The following is a 22,854-nucleotide window of genomic DNA, read 5'->3' as shown; positions in this document are numbered from 1 at the left end:
ATGGAAACAGAGAATCCGAGAGGTACTGCCCTGCGTGTCGTGTGCATCAGAGGGCCCGGAAACCATCGTGTCAAGTTACTGATAATGCGTCCTGGATCTCTAGTCTTGGGTGGTGCCTTCCAGGTTTCTCTGCTATAGCATTACTATTTTCCCCCTTTTGAACTTTATTTGTTAGAATTCTAGCTTACCATGAGAGAGGCATTAGACTTCACTTTCTGGAGGAGCAGTATCAGATAATTTGTAGACATGCGATAAAACCACCACAATAACTAATAAATATTTTGGAGGAAATTCCGAATTTCCTTCAGAAATTCTGAAGCTGTCCAAATATTCTGTTTCTCCTCAGGGGCGTCCAACCTTTTGGCATCGCTGGGCCACACTGGAAGAAGAGTTGTCATGGGCCACATTTTAAATACACAAACTCTAACAAAAACTGATGAGCAAAAAAAAAAAAAGGTTTTAAATAAGTACATGATTTTGTGTTGGGCCTCATTCATCGCCAGCCGGGGCCACACGCAGCCCGCGGGCCGCGGCTTGGGCGCCCGGCAGGCTCCACAGGGGTTTTGAGCTCATCAGTGGGTCCTGCCTGCAGCACTCATTGGTGTCCACAGGTGGCTTCCTGCTTCCCTCCTTTTCCTGCGTTTACTCACTGGAGTTCTTCTGTGAAGAAAATTTTCCTGTCATTCCCATGTATTTGCTTATTAATTCACTTATTCATATTATGGACTCATGGACATTTATTCGTTGTGTAACAATTCAGGGCTATCCTAACTTCTGTCCTGCTCAGGTCTTCCAGCTTTAGCTTCTGGAGGGTCTCGGCTTGGCTCCTGGTCTTCTTGTCATCGTTTATCTTAGCATGTCTGCACTTTCTGGTGCTCCAGCTTGCTCCAGGCTGCTCTCCTGGTTTCCCCGCACTAGCTCTAGAATCGGCCGTTCTCCCAGGAGCTCCGCTCCATGGAGCAGAGACGGCACTTAGAAGCCCAGACCTGGGCTCTTGTCGCAGAGGTGTCAGTACCTGCCGGTCTCTTCGTGGACAGGGCTGGGGACATACATATTTATGCCGACACATGTACAGACAAAGATCTATATTTATTCCTCTGCTTGTTTATATGTTAAAATAAATCTTCGTTCATGCCGGTATCTCTGATTAACCCAGCACTACAGAATTAATTCTAACCTTTCCGCTTGCATATTTATAACTTCTTTTCTTGTCAGTGGGAAACTTGTCTCTCATTATCTGTGGCAAATTTGTAATTCTTATGTGTTCGGTCCTGTTATACACATAACGTATTTTCAGAGTTGCTAACCCAAACTGCTGCGAGAAACAAATTTATCACCTAGAATACAGCGTTTACGTAAAACCCTTCAGTTGGTAACCTTATAATATCTAGTCAAAACACTATTTTCCAGAGTTATGTCAACTCCTTTCTGCCCCCCCCCCCAAGTGAGGCTCTGTTACTTGTAATACAGTTAATTTCATTTGTCAGAGCCTGCATTCCGTCCCGATGGCCCAGACGTCCTGGGTGACAAATACATTTTTTTATTTGTATGCAGTGGAGTTCTGCCTGTGTGTGGCACAGATCTAAGGGGTTGCTGTGCGCTTAGCCGCACATGCCCCGTGACAGCAGCGCACCCTGAGAACCCCACCGTGCCCTGTTGCAGTCCACCCCACCCTGAAAAAACCTCTCTGAAAAACCCCCTACTTATTGAAATAAATTTTTCATAGATCCTTATAGTGTGTTTTGTTACTGAAATAAACCGTAGGACACTAAAATATTTTTTCCGAGTGAATTTTGACATGGGAAATTGTGAAGGTTCCCAGGGCGGCCAGAGCCACTGAGGTGCAAGCAGCTGAAGCCCTCACTGGGGGCGCCTTGCAGAGGAGGAGGCCCTCGCTTCGTTTTCTTTTCGTCCAGAACGGCCTGGAATCCTAGGTGTGGCTTCCCCGGGAATGCTTTCCTCCCCAAAGGAAAGAAAATGTGTCTGTTCGTCTTTGCATTCCATGACTTGGAATACTTCTTTCCAGCCCCTTCTTGCCTGTAAGGTCTCTTTTGAGGAATCCGCTGACAGTCCGATGGGAATTCCTTTGTAAGTGACTGTCCCCATATCTCTTCCTGCTTCTAGGATTCTCTCCTTCATTTTAATCTTGGCTACTGTAATGATGATGTGCCTTGGTGTGTTCCTTCTTGGGTCCAACTTCGGAACCACAGAAATGGAGATCACAAGAAGGGTTAGCAACAGGGGAGTGGGAGGAGGAGAAGGGAGGAGAAGGTACAGAAAATAAGTAGTATAGATGGTAGGTAGAAAATAGATAGGGGGGAGGGCAAGAATAGTATGGGAAATGTGGAATCTAAAGAAATTGAGATACGTGGTCATAAACTAAAGGGGGAATGGTGGGGGAGGGATGTGCAGGGTGGAGGGGAATGAAGGGGGGAATAGAACAACTGTAACGGCGTAATCAATAAAATAAAAAAAAATGTGTCTGTCTGTAGGCAAGCAGTGGAAGATTGATGGATGTCAGTCGACCACTTCAAAAACAAAGTCACTTGCTAGTGACAACTGTCCAAAGCCTGCCGCCGTTAGCATTTCGAAAATCTCTCATGGCGCGTGAGGACACCGCCCAGCCGACTGCGTGTGTCTGCGTCCCGTTTGCTCTCGGTCTCCCTCGCTCTACCTTGCCCTCCTCCTCGTCCCCCGTGCTCCCTCACGTGTGCCTTGGCTTGGTGACCTCCGCACGTCTAGTCCTGACCCTGTGTCACTGCACTGGCCTGTATTTTTCCTGTGTCCTTACAGTGGGCTTTCCTGTAAAATTAAAGTATTTGTTTCTAGCCTTAGTTATATTTATGGAATATGTATTCTGGTCTGACTTAAAAATATAAGCAGACTGAGTATTTTATTTTTTGTGGAGATAAGAAAAAGCAAGTTAAACTGCTTTCTGTGTGATTTGTTTTGTCTGCGTATGAACCAGGGGTCTTCTGCACACGGACGGCTTTCTTCCCTCTGTGTTGAAGAGGAAGTGCTCGGTCGTTTGCAACCTGCGTTCCCACCTCGGTGGGACTGCGCAGGGATCAGCGTGAGAGCACTGGAGGATTCCGCGCCTGGCAGAGGCCATGCCCTGCACTTTCTGGGCTCTCCAGCAGTCAGTCCACATTGCAGCATTTCATAGTATTTTAGAAAAACATGTTAAAGTTAAAGCCCGTGTGTTGTAGTTCGAATATTTTCCCACTTGTGGGTGTCAGTGGAGTAAAACAAAACAAAACAGAAAACCAATAGCAAGCTCCTATATTCTATATGGTGGTCCTTGGCAGGTGAAATTTCCATCCCTGTTCAAGCTGAGAGCCCTGTGGCGGCTCACTGGTTCAGGTCCTCGAGTAGGTGACCCACGTGCCCTGCCTGCCCCCCCCCCCGCCCCGTGAGCAAGGCTGTCCCCCTGCGGCTCTGACAGGTGTCAAGACGGAGGGGCTCCAGAGAACATCCGCTGGAGGGGATCTGCAGTGTCTGCAGCTGAGAGGCAGATGCACTTTTGAACTGTTTCTCTGTGTTGCAGGAGAGCACACCCCCTCAGAATTCTGTGACCGCAGAATCTGTAATCACACGTGAGATCAGAGAACAGCTCTATGCCAGGGTCTCATGCTCAGGGCAGTTGTTGGGGACGATTTATTTCCAGATGAGGAATTCACAGAACAAGAGAATGCCCTGACATGTGTTCTTTGTTTAGTCAAACGCGTTTGTCATGCCTCAGTACCTCTGAGATGGGTCTCTTGCAACGACAGAGAATTTCATGTGCTCATTGGTGCTGTGGCACCGAGAACACCTCTCAGTTGGTCTGATTGGGCTGCGGTTAGAAAAAGTGATGGTCCCAGGCCCACGTGGGGATGGGAGCCCTGTCCACCAGCCTCTGCGCCGCTCTGTGAGCTCCTTTGCTGCGGGGCAGCGCTGGCCTCCGATTTCCACTGCCCAGACGCGTTGTGAGCCATCGGCAGAAGCGAGGAACCACTGCAGTGTCACGGTATCAGTGGTGCCACTGTTCTGGGTGATTCCTTCCCTCGCATCCCTTTCCCTGCTCCTCTACCTCACTCCTCTCCCGCCCCGCCTTTGTTTCCCTTCCTCCTCCCTCTTCCTTCTCCCAGGGCCTAGTGTGGGCTATTTCACTCGTATTTTTCCTTGGTGGTTCGATGCTGAGAGGACACATGAGGCCTAGCCCTTCTTTTGGTATCCTGCTGTGGCTTCCATTCCTGTGACAGTAATTTCTTCCTCACAGTAACTCTGGACTTTCTGCTTAACCTGCATGAACCTGTGTATTAGAGATGGGCAGGGCTGAGGAGACGTCCTTCTGAGGTCGTTGTTTCTTGGGACACTTCTAGTGAAGGCGGCTGGCTACTCAGTGGGCTTTTTCACTCTGCTGTTATTTGACCGACTTAGTCCGGCTCGGGGTCAGGAGATCCTTGATGGCTTTGGTTTGGAGATAGAATTAAGTAGAAACCAGTTAGTTTCAAATCGGTGGCATCCATGTGGTGTCTTCCTGCGAGCGTAGCATCGGACCATGCCGTGGTGTTGCTGCCTGTGTTTACGGTTGCCACGGAGAGGTTTTTGTGGAGCGAGAATACGTGCAGTGAGCTTACACAGACTTCTCTTCTAAGCCTGAGATTCAAAACAAGATGTGCCATAGTTATTGCATTAGGGTTTTCCAGAGAAACAGAACCGTAGGATGAATAAAACAGGACAGAATTTGTTTACTTTAGGTTCACGTGGTTGATTGTGTGAAGAGATTGAGGACAACGAACTGGTTCCTGTGCTGAGGAGGCTGGCGAGGTGAACCTGCAGGGCGGGCCAGCAGCCTGGGCGCCTGGAGAGCGGAAGGTGCAGGTGCAGGTGCAGGTGCAGGCCAGGTGTGCCGGCAGCCGTCTTGCACAGGGATACTGCCTTTGAACCCATTGGATGAGGCCTGTCCGCTGATGGAGGGCAGTGTGTTTACTCAGAAGCCCACCAATTTCAATGTTAATCTCATCCAGAAACACCTTCTAAGCTGACACATAAGGTGAACCATCACAGCCAGATTTATTTGGAATTCCATGATATTTTCTTGGGTCTTTTTATACTTTATTTTTAAGGGTCTCCTTGTACAACCATTTAGTTTATGCTCTTGTCAAAACTTATATGTAATTGATTTACTCTGTATTCTTTGCCGTGGAGGTGGGTGACGGGGCCTGGAAAATACTATCGACTCATAGTTTCTCTCCTTGCACTTGAATTCCTTAAAGAATTAGTTACAGAACTGAGACCTTGTTGAAAAGATGCTGCCTTAATGGGATATTTCCTTCTCTAAGCTGGATTTTGCTACGGGAGCAGGCAGAACAGTAAGAATGTAAGTATTCTCCACGGGAAGGCCTGCAGGGCCGGTTTATATTTAGACCTGAGCCCCAGGAGGCTAGTGAGGTCCCCAGTGAGCCCTGCTGACGTGCGTTCCAGCCCTGGTCAGAAAGTTTCTTTTGAGCAGGGGACGGAGTGGACAGAATACCAGAGGCTAAAAATAGCTCGTTAGCGAGCCAGACATACATAAACGATTTCTTAGTGGGGCACATCTGACTTAAAGTGAAAATATTTTCTAAAACTTCTTTCCCTCTTGGTTTACAGTAATGAGTATAAACCCGAATTAATTTACTTTTTCATGGAGAGGAGACAGCCATTGACTTGGCCCTTTTAGCTCTCTCTGCAGTTAAATGATAATAGCCATTGTTAAAGACAGAATGGAGCCCCTTCATCTCCCAGCACCCCTTTTCTGAGCCAGCAGGCAAGATGGGTTTTGTTTTCACAAGAGAAAAAGACAGGTAGTTTTCAGGGTGAGACCTTGACCTGTCTGGATGTGGGCTGAGTGGTCAGCTTTGGAAGTTGGTTTTCCAGGGCCTCTTGTTCTGCCTCAGGGTGCGTGCACCAGGGTGCGTTCAGGCTAAGGCTTGGGGAGACCACGTCAAAGTCAGTCAGCATCTACTGAATGGGACTTTGTGGGCGGAGGCCAGCATTACCTCAACATCCACTGTGGCTCACATGTATTATCTGTTGTGGTATTTTGTGTTGTCACTAGGTCCTTGAGTTCTTCAGAGCAGGAAGGACAGTAGACGTCATCCTCATGCCCCGCGAAAGGGCTGTGTGCTTCTGTGGACACAGGTCGAGGCTGTGGGTTGGGCCCTGACACCTGGATGACTCAGTAGGTTTCCCAGGTGGGGCCGCACACGAAAACCATCTGGGACAGTTGGGAAAAACATACAGATCCAGGCCTTTTCCGACACACTAAGTTAGAACTTGCGGGGGAGGGGGTGGCCCACGAGGTGGGTCAGGAAGTGCAGTTGGAGGGACTGGTCTGGCGTCAGAGCCCTAGGCACTGGCAGAATTGCTGGAAGGTCTCTCATCACTGGAATAGGAAACGGCGCTTGTTGACCGCAGCTGCTAGGCTGTTCCAGACCACCGAAGGGAAGGGCAAACAAAGACACCGAAGTTCCTCCGGAGAACAATCGGAGGAGCCGCGGGAACTAGGAAGGCCACTGGGAGAGTTAGCGTTTCCTCTCCTGCCTTATCACTCCCATCTCCTCGCCTCCTCCCGCTTAACTGTTTCCCCAGCTTCCTGGGAAGGAAGGGATGGCTGCATGGAAGATGCCCTGCCATCTGGTTATCATCCCAGAGGCTTTTAAAAGAGGGGACTTCCTTTGCAAACTTATCTAAGAAAGGGTTTCAAGAGAACAATGGGATACAAGTTTAGGCTTAAGGTTCTGAGTCATGTTTCTCTTTTAGTTCCAGATCCTCTGTCTCTTTCAGTTCTGGATAGATTTTGATGATACGTTTCTTCCTCTAACAAAGACCATGAAATAGAGCAGGGAAGCGGGGAGCAGGCCTCAGAACTGCTGGTTCTCGGGTTGTACTTTGAGCTTCCAGACGCTCACCTCCAGGTCCCGACCCCCTACCCCGGAAAGGAGGGCGCCCTTCTTAGTCCCTGGTGGGAGGCTGGGAGGCTTCATGATCACAGTTCAGGGTGTGCTGGGAGACAGCCCCAACGGTATTTGGGAGAATGCATACTTCTTTAAATTCCCAGCATCCTTATGTGTTCACCCTTTAGTTTCCTCCTGCTTTGTTAATAGTGAAAATGTTGTTTTTTTTCTCTGCATTAGGCATCAGTCCTGGAGGCTGGGTTGGCTGTTTGTGTTCAGAGAAAGTGCCTTAACGGTTCAGCTCTCCTTTTTAGCAGAATTGTGAACTAACCTACAAGAAGCAGCTTACCCGTCCCATGTGCCACATGTCAAAATAATGCTCTTTGTGCGCTGCAGGTCTCGATTCCCTGTGTCTGTCCCCTCTTCCTCCCCGGGTGCTGTTGAGGGACTCCCTATCTCGCACTCCACGTGACCCTTCCCCAGCCCACCCTTTTATCTTCTCAGGAAAAGCATGTTTTTCTCATAGACCACTGTCCAGAAGAGGTGAGATACATGCAATTCTTGAGCCCAGCTGCTTAACCAGTTGATGCTGGAACTTATAAATGGTCCCCAAGGTCCCCTGGCCCTCCGACCTGTGATCGCTCCGTGACCAAACGAAGCAAAGGCTGACATCAGAGGTGGAGACGTGGGTGCCAGAGGGGTGGCCCCAGTGGGCCCCGTCCCTGCGCCACCTCTCTCTCCTTTGGAGCATGTGGTGCAGTGCGCTGCAGGTGCCTGTACCTGCACCGCTCTGTCATGTTGCTGCCAGCAGAAAGGGACGTCCTGGCCGGGAAGGGGTCACTGCAGGGCAGTCCCTGTGCCGCACCCTCCAGGCAGGACTCCCAGCAGGGCAGCTTCTCTCCGCAGGAGTGCCTCACTCCTCGGTGCTGTCTTCCCGTTGCGTAGGCAGAGGCACACATGTCCCGTGCGGGCACCTGGCTGCACAGGCCCGGGGACTGTGTGGATGGCGATGGGTCAGGAGGTCAGTGACAGAGCGCCGACAGCAGAACCGCAGTTTCTTCATTAGGTCTTCCTCCATAGAAGATGCCCGCCATGCTCCCTTGTTTACAGCACAGCGCATGTGTTTGGAAGTAAATCTGTCCCACAAGTAACCTTCGTGAATCCTGGTTTTGCCTTTTCCTTCCCCACACTGCTGATTATCCTTGGCTATTGAGTCTTAAGGATATCAGGAATTTCTTTCTCTCTAATTACGTGCTATGGTTAGCATCAATATATTGGAGATAACTTGGCCCCGGTGCCTTGTGGAATGATCTCGCCTTTGGACCATTAGTGTCATGTGGCATTTGGGAGGTAAGTGGTTAGATTGTAGAGGAAGGAAGAATTCGCAAACTTTTAAAAAAGTCACCTCTTGCCACACCTTTCTTGTTAAGCAGGCACACATATAAAACTAAACAAATGTTAGTTAATTTTCTCTATGGTGTCACAGGGAGAAAAGGGAATCGTAGACAAACCAGTGTGATAGGAAGAGTGCTGGACTTGCCCCGGTTGGTGTGGCTCTGTGGGTTGGACATCATCTTGGAAGTGGAAAGGTCACAGATTTGATCTGAGTCGAGGGCCACACCTGAGCTTCGTACCAGGTCCCTGGCTGGGGCGTGTGCGAGAGGCAACCAATCGAGTTTCCCTCGCACATCGGTATTTCTCTTTCTCTCTTTCCCTCCCTTCCCCTCTCTTGAAAAGTAAAGAAATAAAATCTTTAAAAATAAAGGTGTTGGGCTTGTGATAGCTTGCATATTAGCTTCATCACTTAGCTGAGCACCACAGGCGGCCACTCGGCCCCTTCACTTCTCAATTGAACTTGGTACTGCTCGCCCTTACCTGAAGGCTGTTTGGAGGAATGAGTTGGAATTCACTGCACTTCTTCTCCACCCCTGGAACCGTGGTATCTCTGAACAATGTCATGTTAAAGCGCAATGCCTCTGGGGTGGGCTGGGGGTGGAAATTGGGTTAACTGTAGTCGCATAATCAATAAAATAGAATTTTTTAAAAGCTTGGTGCCTCTGGAAATGCAGAATTAGTGTAATATTTTTCAAACAAGCAGACCCAGTGAAAAGTGGAGTGACTACTGATGCTTCTAGAATAACATTAAGAAAGGCACAGAGGAGAAGGAACAGGCCGAGAGCAGCGTGAGGCTGGCCCGCGTTTCCCACCAAGGCATGGCCCTTCGGAGCTCCCTCGTGGCCCTTTGGGCGACAGGGCTGCTGTGTTGGGTGGGAGGCACCTCCAGGCAGAAAGCACACACTGACTTACACAGTGAACCAAGCAGTGGTGTTTTTTGCTTGTTAAAATAGAACCATAGAGGCTTTGGGGTATTGGTTACAGAAAAAAAGAAGGAAGGATGGGAGAGAAGAGGTTTTTCTTCTGGGTTTCATCCTGCGCTTGACACTGAACTGGTTTCATAATTGTTATCAGCTCAAGAGCACACCAGCCTGAGGTCGCGCTTTTCCTTGTAGTGGTTGGAAGTGTCATCCTGTGTGGTTTTACAAGTTCTTTGTCATCTCTGCTAGCCTGCAAAGGCAGCCTCTCCAGGAGTGAACCCCACTGCCTAAATCCTCAGAACTCATCCACTTCGTAACTGCGATTAAATACCATTAAACCAGAAGACCATCAGCCTTTGCTCGCTATGAATTCTAGCATATTTTTATGCTAAAAAACTTAGAATTTCTGGATTTCTTGTAAAGTCAGAAATCCTCATTTTTATGTTTTCATTTTATTTTTATGCCTCTCCTTTTTAAAAATGATTTTATTTATTTATTTTTAGAGAGAGGGGCAAAGAGGGAGAAAAAGAGGAAGAGAAACATCAGTATGTGGTTGCCTCTCACACGCCCCTACCAGGGACCTGGCCCACATCCCAGGCATGTGCTCTGACTGGGAATCGAACTAGCCACTCTCTGGTTCGTAAGTTAGCACTCAGTCCACTGAACCACACCAGCCACGGTAATTTTTATGCTTTTTCCTGATGCCTTTCAGTTTTCTCCTTTTCAGTTCTTCTTGCCTCCTGTATTTGCTCTTTCTTTCTTTCTTTCTTTCCTTCCTTCCCTTTTCTCTTTTATCCTGCTTGTCCTTTACCTGCCTGATAACTCATATTGAATTTTCTTGGGCTGCTAGTTTGTATTCTTTCGCTCATGGTATTCAGCCTTAGTACATTTTCTGGTCTCAGGCCTAAAGTCATTAAGTTAGAAACTTACTGCCACTATTATCTTGATTCTAAAACTAGATAAAGATAATAAAAATAAAATTATAGGCCAGTATCCCTGAAGAACACAGATGCAAAATCCTCAACAAAATATTAGCAAACCAAATTTAGCAATACATTAAAAAGATCATACGCCATGATTAAGAGGGATTTATTTCTGGGAGGCAAGGTTGATTCAATAATTGTAAATCAATTAATGTGATACACCACATAAACAAAATGAAGAATAAAAATTACATGATTATATTGAGATGCAGAAAAAGCCTCTGACAAAGTCAAGCACCCATTTATAATGAAAACTCTCAGCAAAATGGGAACAGAGGGAACATATCTCAACATAATAAAGAACATATCTGAGAAACCCACAGCTAAAATTATACTCATGCCAAAAAGCTAAAAGCGTTTTCCTTAAGATCAGGAACAAGAAAAGGATGGTTATTTTCACCACTTTTATTCAACATAGTATTAGAAGTCCTAGCCACAGGAATCAGAAAAGAAAAGGGAATAAAAGGCATCCAAATTGGAAAGAAAGTAGTAAAACTGCCATTATTTGCAGATGAGATAGTACTGCATATATAGAGTCCCCTAAAGATTCCACCAAAAAACTTCTAGGACTGACAAATACATTCAGTAAAGTAGCAGGATACAAAATAAACATTCAGAGATTGGTTGCATCTTTATACAGCAATAATGAGCTATCAGAGAAATTAAGAGAATAATTCCATTTATAATTCCATAAAAAATAAAATGCTGAGGGATAAATTAAACCGAGGAGGTAAAAGAACTGTACTTGGAAAATTATAAGACATTGAAGAAAGAAATTGGTGAAGATACAAGTAAAGATAAAAATACGGTATTTGGGTGTATGTACTGTGCTCCTGCATAAGAAGAATTATCATTGTTAAAATGTTCACACTGCCCAGAGCAATGTGTAGATTTTGCGCAGTTCTCATCAAAATACCAGTAGCTTTTCTCACAGAACTAGAAGAAACAATCCACTACTTTATATGGAACCACAGAAGATGTCAGTAGCCACAGCAATCTTGAGAAAGAAAACAAAGTGGGAGGCATCATGCTCCCTGATGTCAAAAATGTACTGCAAGGCTGCAGTAATCAGCACAGCATGTCACTGTCATACAAATAGATATATAAATCAGTAGTACAGAAGAGAGAGGCCAAAATAAACCCTTGCCTATATGGTTAATGAGTCTATGATGAAGGAAGCAAGAACATACAATGGGGTAAAGACAGTCTCTTCAGTAAATAGTGTTGGGAAAATTGGACAGATACATGCAAAAAAAGTGAAACTAGACCACTTTCTTATCACATATACAGACGTAAATCTGAGGCTTGAAACCGTAAAACTCCCAGAAGAAAACATAGGCAGCAAACTTGCTGACATTTTTCTTAGAATTTATTTTCTGGTGTATCTCTTCAAGCAAGGGAAACAAAATAAAAAAAAGTAAACAGATTGGGCTACATCAAACTAAAAAGTTTTTGCACAGCAAAGGAGAGTGTCAACAAAATGAAAATACAACATACTAGATAGAAGGAGATTTTTGACAACAATACATTCCATAAGGGGTTAATATCCAAAATTCATAAAGAACTCATACAGCTTAACACCAAAAAAGACAACCCAATTAAAAAATGGACAGAGTATCTGAATAGATACTTCTCCAAAGAGGACATACAGGCGGCAATAAAGGTTAGAAAAGATTCTCAACATTGGTAATCATTAGAGAAATGCGAATTAAAACCACAATGAGATATCACTTCACCTCTATCAAAATGGCTTTCATTAAATCAACAAACACCAAGTGTTGGCAAAGATGTGGAGAAAAGAGAACCCTAGCGCACTGTTGGTGGCAATGCACATTGGTGTAGCCACTGTGGAAAACAGTATGAAGGTTCATCAGAACATTAATAAATGAAACTGCCTTGTGACCCAGTGATTTTACTTCTGGGTGTATATCTGAAGAAATGGAAAACACTAATTTGAAAAGATATATGAACCCTATGTTCACTGTAGCATTATTTACAAAAACCAAGATAAGGAAATATCCCAAGTGCCTGTAAATACGTGAATGGATAACAAAGCACGATACATATACACAATGGAATATTACTCAATCATAAAAAAGAATGAGATCTTACCATTTGCAACAGCACACTTGGACCTAGGGGGTGTTATGCTAAGTGAATTAAGTCAGAGAAAGACAAATATTATATTTCACTTACATGTGTAATCTAAAGAACAAAGTAAATGAACCAATGAAATAGAAACTCATATTTTGCTTGTTCATTTGTTTCATTGATTAGGTTCTACTTCTAGGGAAGCCAGGGAAACATTATTTGAGCAACAGAGTATCAACAAATTGGTAGAAATTATGAAAAGAAATTCTGGAGCTCAAAAGTACAAAACTGAAATGAAAAAATGTGCTGAAAGGGATAAATAGAATATGTGAGCAGGCAAAAGAAAGAACCAATGAACTAGAAGATAAGGACAATTTAAATGACCAACTCTGAGAAGCAGAAAAAAGAATGAAGCATGAACAGATCCTTCATTAGTTTGTTAGGCTTCCATAATAGAGTACTCTTGACCAAGCAGCTTCAACATCAAAGATTTATTTTCTCACAGTTCAGAAGAGTGGAGCCAACACCTCACAAATCAGGGTGTTGGCAGGTTTGGTTCCTTCTGTGGCTTCCTCTTGACCTGCAGATAGCTACCCTCTTGCTGTGCCCTCACATGGTCTTTTCTCTGTGCACACACATCATTTCTGTGTCCTAATCTGGATTTATGACAACACTAGTAAGACTGGATTAGGGCCCCTAATGGCCCCATTTTAATCCATCACATCTTTTAGGGCCCTGTCTCCACATATAGTCACATTCTGAGTGTCAGGGGTTAAGGTTCAACATTAGTTTCTTTTGTGTCTTATGGTGGGGGGCAGGGGACAGAATTGAGCCCATGACAAAGCCCAAGGGAATTGTGAGACGCTATCAAGGTGTCCAACATATGCTTTATCGGAGTCCCGGGAGGAGACCAGACAATGAAACAGGTAGAAAGATTATTTGCAGTACTTTCCCCAATTTTGTTTATGTCATGGATCTATGAATCCAAGAAATTCAGTGAACTCCCAAGTAGAATAAACCTAATGGGACCCACCTTAAGACACATAATCAAGTTGTCAACTGCCAGAGACAAAGAAAGAAGCTGGAAAGCAGCGAAAGAGAAATGAATCATCACATACAAGAAATTCTTGATAAGATAATCACCTAATTTCTCATCAGAAACATTAGAGGTCAAAAGACAGTTGATGGTTTATTTAATGTATTGAAAGGAAAAAGACTATAAGTGGAAAATTTTATATCTGGCAAAACTGACCTTAAACAATAAGGGAGAAATTAAGACATTCTCAGATAAACAAAAGCTCGGGAAGTTAATTACCACTAGACCTACTCTCCAAAAAAAACCAAAACCAAAAACATGCCACAGGAGCTCATTCAGGTTGACATGAAAGAACACTAGACAGTAACTCAAAGCTGTGAAGATATAAAGATCTTCAGTAGAGGTAATTACACAGACAAATGTAAAAGCTAGTCTTACTATAATTTTGGTTTATAACTGCAGTTTTTATTTTCTACAGAATTTAAAAGACAAATGCATAAAAGTAGCTATGAATTTATGTTATTGACAAGTGTGTAAAGATGCACAAACTACAGTTTGTGTGATCAATAGCATGAGGGGTAAAATAGAGTAGAATTTTTTTTGTCTACAACTGAAGTTAAAGTGGTATCAACTCAAATTTGTTATAACTTTAGGATGTTATCATAATTTTCATGATAACCCCAAAGAAAATATCTAAGGGCAAAAAAAAAAAAATGCATTTGCACTCTTGGGCATTTATCCCAGAGAAAAAGGAACTTATTTTCATACAGAAACCTGTCTAACAAATGTTCACAACAATTTTATTGATAATAGCCCCAAACTAGAACAGCCCAGGTGTTTTTAGTAGATGAATTGTGAAACAAACTATGGTACGTGCATACCATGAAGTACTACACAGCAACAGAAAGGGATGAAGTGTTGTTATACCTGAGCTGGTTGGATCTAAAGGGTATTATGCTGAATGAAAAAAAGTCAGTCTCATAGGCAGACATGACTCACCTCTTCACACAACCACATCAAAATTACAACTAAAATATAGAACAGCCATCACTCTGGAATGTCAGAAATCAAGCTGAATGGAAGTCTGACAACTATGAAATCTGAGTTGAGTGGAAGTCTGACAACTATGGAATTAAAGAAACTCCATCCATCCAGACTGGTAGGAGGGGCATAGGTGTGGAACCGGCTGGTCCCACACCCATGTGGATAAAAATTTAGGACGATATCTTGGGAGCAGGGAGTCCCAGACCCAAACCAGCCCCCCCAGCCCAGGGTTCTACAGCAAGAACGGTAAGTCCCCACAACTTCTGGCTGCAAAAATCAGCAGGGATTGAGTCGGTGGATGAAACTGCTGGAGACCCAGTGGGTCTTCTTTTTTTTTTTTTTCCCAAGTGGTTCTTCTTTTTTTTTTTAATTTTTTTAAAGATTTTTTAAATTTATTTATCTTTAGAGGGGAAGGGGGGAAGGAGAGAGGGAGAGAGACATCAATGTATGATTGCCTTTTGTGTGTCCCCTGCTGGGAACTGGCCTGCAGGGAACCGGCCTGCAACCCAGGCATGTGCCCTGACTGGGAATCGAACCGCGATCGTGTGGTTCGCAGGCTCGCGCTCAATCCACTGAGCTACACCAGCCAGGGCCCAAGTGGTTCTTCTTGAAGAACTCACACACAAACTCACCTACTCAGACTCCCTTCCTCTGAGCTCCAGTGCCAGTGTAGCAGGTTGTAAGGCACCAGTGCTGTAAGGGAGGAAATGAAGTATCTGGCATTAAGGTGAGCAGAAGCCATTGTCCCTTTGCCAAACTCCCCCTCCACAGAGCTGGGAAGCTGGTGCCATATCTGAGACTCTTATCAACCTGGCTAACACTGTTTGACCCACCTGGGAGATCCCCAGAGGCTCTGCCCCACCCAATTTATGGGCCCACCAAAGCTGCTTTTCCTTAAGAATGGCTTGTCTTGATAAGCCATTCCTTAAGAATGGCTTGATAGGCTCGTAAATCCTATCAAGCAACAGCTGGCTTCAGTGAGCCCTAGCTGCAGCCAGATTACGTCACAACTTGGCTTCACCGGGGAATCTCCCAGCCCAGCACAAGTAGCAGCCATCTCAGATTGCCTTATAGCTCAGGCAGGGTGCCCCCAGGCAAAACACAGGTGGGGGCTTACCTTGGCCTGCACCACCTGGGAAACCCCAGGCCCAGCACACCCAGTGGACAGGTACAGACCAAGTCAGAGGACCTCCTCCCTGTCCTGTGCACAGCTGATCCTCCAGAGAGGGTGGAGGTTGGTGGTCAGTGGTTATAGCCAGTCCTTATGGCTGACTGGCTTGGGTAAATCCCTCCCATTCATCTGCCTACAGCAGTCAAGCCTCAACTATAAGAGAAGGGTGTATTCAGCTCACATGAAGGACATACCTTGAGTACCCAGCTTGGGTGATAGGGGAGGTTTTGCCACTAGACCCTACAGGACACCTACTACATTAGGTCACACTACCAAGACATGGTGTCAAAGCAGCTCTACCTAATGCATAGAAACAAACACAGGGATGTGGCCAAAAGAAGGAGACAAAGAAACATGCCTCGAATGAAAGAACAGATCAAAACTTCAGAAATAAAATTAAACAAAATGGAGATAAGCAATCTATCAGATGCAGAGTTCAAAACACTGGCTAAAAGCGTGCTCAAGGAACTTTGTGAGGACTTCGGCAGCATGAAAAAGACCGAATCAGAAATGAAGGATACATTAATTGAATTTACAGGGAAACAACAGTAGAGTGGATGAAGTCGAGAATCAAATCAATGGCTTGGAACATGAGGAAGCTAAAAACAACCACACAGAACAAGAAGAAAAAAGAATCCAAAGAAATGAAGATAGTATAAATAGCCTCTGGGACAACCTCAAGAGGTCCAACATTTGTATCACAGGGGTGCCAAAAGAGAAGCGAAAGAGCAAGAAATTGGAAATCAGTCTGAAAAAATAGTGAAAGAAACTTCCCTACTTTGACAAAGGAAATAGATATGCAAGTCCAGGAAGTACAGAGAGTCCCCATTAAGATGGATGCAAAGAGGTCCACTCCAAGGCATATCATAATTAAGGCCAAAGGTTAAAGATAAAGAAAGACTCTTAAAAACAGCAAAAGAAGTTAGTTACCAGATGGTTGCCAGATTGAGGGGTGAGGAAGGATGGGTAAAGAGGTGAGGAGATTAAGAAGTACAAATAGGTACTTATAGAGTAAACATGGGGATGTGAAGTAGTATAGGAAATGGAGTAGCCAAAGAACTTACACAGATGACCCATAGACATGAAAAATGGTGAGGAGATTGCCTAAGGGAGTGGGGGTTGCTGAGTAGAGGGGGCAAAGGAGGTATATCAGGACAACTATAATAGCATAATCAATAAAATGTAATTTAAAAAAAGTCAGCCCTGGTTGGTGTGGCTCAGTGGACTTCCGAGTGCGGGCCTGTGAACCAAAGGGTCACTGCTTCCATTCCCAGTCAGGGCACATGCCTGGGTTGCAGGCCAGGTCCCCAGTTGGGGGCACGTGAGAGGCAACTACACATTGATGTTTCTCTCCCTTTCTTTCTCCCTCCTTTCCCCTCTCTCTAGAGATAAATGAATAAAATCTTTAAAAAAAAGTCAGTCTCAAAGTTACCTGCTACATATTTTCATTTATGTAATATTCTGAAATGGTAAAAATTATTTTAAAGTGGGATCCTCAGTTATTTGGGATGGGCAAAATTAGGCATTACTGTCATACCTTGTTTTATTGTTTTACAGATACTGTGTTGTTGTTTTTTTTTTTTAATAAAAATTGAAGGTTTGTGGCAGCCCTGTGTCCAGGAAGTCTGCCGGTGTTTTTCCCAACAGCATTTGCTCACATTGTGTCTCTGTCTAGCAAAGTTTGCTAATTCACCCATTATTCCACACATTTTCGTTATTATTACATATGTTGTGGTGGTCAGTGATCTTTGGTGTTACTATTGGAATTTGGGGGCAGGGCGCCTCGCACTGCGCCCGTGTAAGATGACAGACTGAAGCAGTAAATGGACCTCCCCGCCCTCTCTTTCTCCCTGGGGCTCCCTGTTCCCGGAATCATGACGACATGAATATTAAGCCGATCAGTAACCCTGCAGTGGGCCCTGAGTCTTCAAGTGAAAGGAAGGGTCACGTGTCTCTCAGTCTGAATCAAAAGCTAGAAGTGATTAAGCTTAGTGAGGAAGGCACACTGAAAACTGAGGAAGGCCGAAGCCTCTCATACCAGACAGCAGGGTTGTGAACACAAAGGCCAAGTTCTTGAAGGAAATGGAAAGTGCTGATTCCACAAAGGCAGGAGAAGGTTTGAAGCTAGCAGAGGTTGGTCCGCGAGGTGTAAGGAAGGCAGCCATGTCCACAACATGGAGTGCGGGGTGAAGCAGCATGTGCTCCAGAAGACTGGGCTGAGATGGTTCATGAAGGTGGCTGCCCCGGACAACGGGTTTTCAGTGCAGATGAAACGCTCTTAGACTGCAGAAGACGCCATCCTAGACTTTCGTAGCTGGAGAGGCCGCGCCTGGCTTCAGAGCTTCCAAGGACAGGCTGACTCTTGCTGGGACTTACGCAGCTGAGGACTCTACCTGAAGCCAGTGGTCAAATTGCCAGTCTAAATGTTCTGAAGAATGAGGCCACCTGCTCCACCCGTGCTCCACAAATGGAACAACAAAGCCCACGTGACAGCATGTCTACTTACAGTGTGGCTTATGGAATATTTTAAACCTGCTGTTGAGACCTACTGCTCAGGAAGTAAGATTCCTTTCAAAATGTTCCTGCTCACTGGCAGTGCACCTGATCACCCCAGAGCTCTGATGGAGATGTGCAGTGAGACTGAAGTTTTCTTGCCTGCTGAAACATCCAGTCCATGGCCCATGGGTCAAGGAGTACTTAATTTTGACTTTGAAGTCTTATTGTATTTGAGAACTACATTGTGCAAGGCTACAGCTGTGGTAGACAGTGACCCCTCTGATGGATCTGGGGAAAGCAAGTCAGAAACCTTCTGGGAAGGATTCACGATTCGAGATGCTGTTGAGGACGTGGATGACTTGGGGGGCTCAAGACTGCAGTGGAGGAACTAACTGCAGGTGTGGTGGGGCTAGCAAGAGAACTGGAGTTAGAAGCCCAAAGAGGGGACTGAATGGCTGCCACTTCCTGATCGAACTTCAACTGTGAGGACTTGCTTCTTATGAGTGAGGACAGATAATGGTTTCTCAAGATGGAATCTACTCCTGGTGAAGATTCTGTGAAGACTGTTGAAATTATAAAGGATTTATATAGAATATTACATAAAAGTAGTTGATGAAGCAGCCACGAGGTTGTAGAGGGTTGACTCTCATTTTGACAGTTCTTTGGATAAAGGCTGCCCCACAGGGCCATGGGCTACAGACACACTTTTGCTGAAAGGAGGAGTCATTGTGGCAAACTTCACTGCTGTCTGCTTTTAAGGGATAGGCACAGCCACCCCAGCCTTCAACAACCACCTCTCTGATGGGTCAGCAGCAGTCAGGGCTGAGGCCCTCTGGCAGCAAAAAGGTTACAACTTGCCGAAGGCTCAGATGATGGTAGCATTCTTTAGCAATAAAGTATTTGTTAATTGAGGTATGTATGTATTTTAGACATAATGCTATTTCACACCTAGTACACTACAGTACAGTATAAACATGACTTTCATATGCACTGGAAGACCACAGAATTCACGTGATTCATTCTATTGCAATGTTGGCCTCATTGCGGTTGTCGGAAACTGAACCCACAGCATCTCTGAGGTTCGCCTGTGTAGGATATTTATAAAGTTAGGAATTGTTTAGGGGAAGAATGGGAATTCCAAGGAGGGACTCTCAGTTTGGGACCCATCAGACCAAGGGCCCAGCAGCTGTAAATAATCGCTTAAGCTAGAACTTCACTTGCTCCGTGTGGTCCTCTGTGCTTGAATCCTTTCGGGACACACTGTCTTCTAGGACTGGCCTGAGCAGTCGCCTGCAACACTCATCTCGGGGAGCCAGGCAGGAAGAAGGTTAGGGCAAACGTTCTTTAAGAAGTATGGAGCATTCACCACAGCTGCAGTTAGAGGGATAAGAGGGATGACTATTTCCATGATCTGAGGCTGTGTTAGCTGAGCTGCTTTTTGGTTATAAGCAGCAAAGTCGCTCAGTTTACCTGAGAGATTTATTGTAAAGAATCCATCTCAGTTGGCTTGATGGAGACTTGGCGTTGGTGCAGCCACTGGATTCACTTTGCTGTTATCTTTTTTGTCCTCAGGTTCATGTTACCAGCTCTAGTGTGTGTACCATTTGGATGAGTCAGCCTATCTCTTTTTCCTCCTACTCTGTTTCTCTGGTGACTGTATAAACTCTCTAATCCATTCACTCATTTCTTTTAGCTTCATACTTTTTTTTTTTTAAAGATTTTACTTCTTTTTAGGGGGAGTGAGAAGGAAGACAGGGAAAGAAACATCAGTGTGTGGTTGCCTCTTGTGCATCCCCTTCTGGGAACCTGGCCCAAAACCCAGGCATGTGCCCTGACGGGGAATTGAACCGGTGACCTTTAGTTTACAGGCCAGCACTCAGTGGAGCCACATCAGCCAGGGATGGCTTCATACCTCCTAAAAGAAAGGATCAGATAGGGTTGTCCAGTTGGGCAAAGTTCTCATGTATTACTCTAAGTCCCTTTTGATAGCCTTTGAGTCAGAAGATGATTTCTTGGTCATGGTCATTTGTAGCCAGAGCTTTGGGGTCTCACCATCTAAATAACAGTGGTCTTATTATAAATGTCTGTGGTCACTTTACTCAGAAGGAACTTATGTGGCCTTGGTAGACACACAGGACATCACAGATTAGTCTCTACTCATGGGTCAGTGGGAGCTTTCAGACTGAGTGGGAAGTGTGAAGTGCTGTACATGCTCATGGTGAGCAAAACAAAATAACGTTAACTTACGTGATTCTGCAGCCTTGTGGACAATGGAGGGTTTTATTTATTTATTTTTAGAGAGCTGGGAAGAGAGGGAGAAAGAGGAATAGAAACACTGATATGTGAGAGAAACATGAATTGGTTGCCTCTCATGCGCCCCAGACTGAGGACTGAACTCACAACCCAGACATAGGCCGTGACAAAGAATTGAACCAGCAACTTTTCAGTTCACAGGATGATGCCCAACCCACTGAGCCACACCAGTCAGGGCATGAAGGGAGTGTTTTACAAACTAATAGCAACTCGGGTATATTATACTTCTGATTTTTTTTATTCTTTAGAGTTTTTGTTATAATTATTGAATACTTACTAAATAAGAAAGAAGGATCAAAATGTATGCCAGGATGTATACATATAGCTGAACCATTAAATATGATTGGGAAAAAGAAAAGAATGTATTGTTGTGACCTGTAGTCCACTTAATGTAAAAGGAATTAGAAAGCCCGTTACAGCAGTGATTTTCAGTTGGTGGCCTGCAAGAATTTTTACAATGTGCAGTGCCTGACTGTTTTGTCAGGGGCACTGACTTCTTTTCTCTTAGATCATCCAGTACAAAGTGACACCAGACAATACAGCAAGAACCCTCCAGTGTGCATGATCAAAATCTTATCCACTTTTTTGTCAGATTGGTAAAAAATACATTTTGGGGGGTACCGCAGAATTTTAGTAATTAGTTTATGTGTGCCATGAGATGAAAAAGGTTGAAAACATTGCCTTAGAGTATAGGTCTTTCTGTACACTTTCTTACTTTGCTACCATCCGTGAAGATCCACAGACCTTGTTAAGAGTTTTATGTATGAAGATCTTTGGGGGTGGCATGTACCAATGTCTGAGGAATGACATTTTGTGGGTGACCAATGTGCCTACTACTTGCTGTTCTCTCCAAGAAAATTGGTTGGGACACGTTGGGACCATGAAGAGTGGTTTCTAAACGTTTGTTGAAGCACAGAGAGGGCCAAATGCAAGTTCCAGCTCATCTTGATTTTGTCAGTAGCGTCATTCAGCTTAGCTTTATGATGCCGCCCCTGTTATTATATTGCCCCTTTGCTCAAGGCTGGTAGAAACGGCTTAGTGGACAGGACTCCTGGGTGGGATGTGAGTCTCACACAGGAAGGAGTGGTCTCTGAGGTGGCCTACGACCAGAGACAGAGAGGGTTGACGCCCAGCACCAGGGCATGGTTTTTGGGTTGTGTTGAGTCCGCCTAGAGTGCCTTTGCCAGATTCGAGGCCTAGAGGAGGAGGAGGAGAGAAGCAGGGGGGGTGGGCATGACAAGAAGGCGGTCCCCTGAGGTCTGGACAATAGATTGAAAGAATTAGTGCTGACTCTAAGCAAGAAGGAAGCTCTCAAAGGAAAGGTCTTTAAAGCCCTGGGGGCTGCGTCTGGGATAGAGAAGGAATGTGAATTCTCCGAATTCTTCTCTTTCTCTTCATTTTTTCCAGTGAAAGTCAGACTGAAAGACAAAGCAGTCCACTTGCTGTATGTATCCAGGGGTCTTTGTTTTAGAATATAATATTTTTCTGTCCTTTGTGCTTAGTGATTAAAGCTACATAGAAGAGGCAAATCTGACCTCAGTCCGAGGGTTCTTTGCTGTCTCAGAGTCACATCGTCTCTGATTTTACCTATTATTTTCCCCTTCAGGCTGCTTGATAGGAGCTGTGAATCTCAAATCCAGCAACCGAAACCCAGTGGTACCAGAATTCGAAAGTAAGTACCAGGGAGACTGTGTATGAGGAGAATGGGCACCATCTAATGGACATTCTGCAGTCTTGCAGCCAACTCAGAGCAAACACGCACATACATGTAGTACCAGAGAGATGTTCTGGCGGGTGACGCTCACCGGGTGGCAGCTCACTAGTGTGTTTGCTGTGCCTGCGCCCCAGGGGACCCCTGCTTTGGCAGCCCCAGGGACCTCTGCAGGGGTTGGAGTGGCCCAAGTCTGGCTCCTGTCCTGGCTTTGCCCTCACACAAGAGAGGAATTTCTTACACACAGGCAGATTATGAGGTGGAATGTCTACTCTGTTTAGTAGGGGTTCTTGCTGATCATCTTTATGCTTTTTCTGGCTAAAATCAATCTTTTCTTAAAGTCTCTTGGAGCCTGGAGATGGCTGGGTTTTCAATCTGCACGAAAGGCCTCTCTAAAGCTGCAGAGAGCTCGCATGGTCTGGGTGTACAAGGAACCTGAAGTCGTTCCACGTGCCCTGAGAATTCTTTTTTCTTTGCTCCTTAGGTGTGGAGCTGTCTTGTATCATTACAGATTCACAGACACATAACCCCAGGATTGAATGGAAGAAAATTCAAGATGCCCAAACCACATACGTGTTTTTTGACAACAAAATTCAGGGTAAGCTCCTGTGGTCTTTCCTTTGTCTAAAAGGTCCAGACACGCCCTTGGGGCTGGAGTGTCTCTTTCCTCCAGCTGGTCCTGCCTTTGTAGCCCAGGACTGGTTTTTTTTGTTTTGTTTTGCTTTACTTACAGAACATTTGAACCTGTAAAGGTATTGAGAGTAGCATATTGAA

At 45.1% G+C, this 22,854-nt stretch overlaps 1 protein-coding gene across 1 annotated transcript in view; it reads left to right on the top strand.

Annotated features, from left to right (window-relative positions):
* Positions 1 to 22,854, top strand: part of JAM3 (junctional adhesion molecule 3) — a 77,788-nt gene that overhangs the window by 43,489 nt on the left and 11,445 nt on the right. The window contains exons 2-3 of the mRNA XM_037138285.2: positions 21,976 to 22,041; positions 22,565 to 22,678. Of these exons, the coding sequence (XP_036994180.1) occupies positions 21,976 to 22,041; positions 22,565 to 22,678 (180 nt within the window). The remainder of the gene's footprint in view (positions 1 to 21,975; positions 22,042 to 22,564; positions 22,679 to 22,854) is intronic.

Source organism: Artibeus jamaicensis, unplaced genomic scaffold (assembly GCF_021234435.1).
Source record: "Artibeus jamaicensis isolate MK-2021 breed Jamaican fruit bat unplaced genomic scaffold, CSHL_Jam_final scaffold_660, whole genome shotgun sequence".
Classification (NCBI taxonomy): Eukaryota; Metazoa; Chordata; class Mammalia; order Chiroptera; family Phyllostomidae; genus Artibeus; species Artibeus jamaicensis.
The sequence above is the reverse complement of the archived record's forward strand: the minus strand, read 5'-3'. Positions and strand labels throughout refer to the sequence as shown.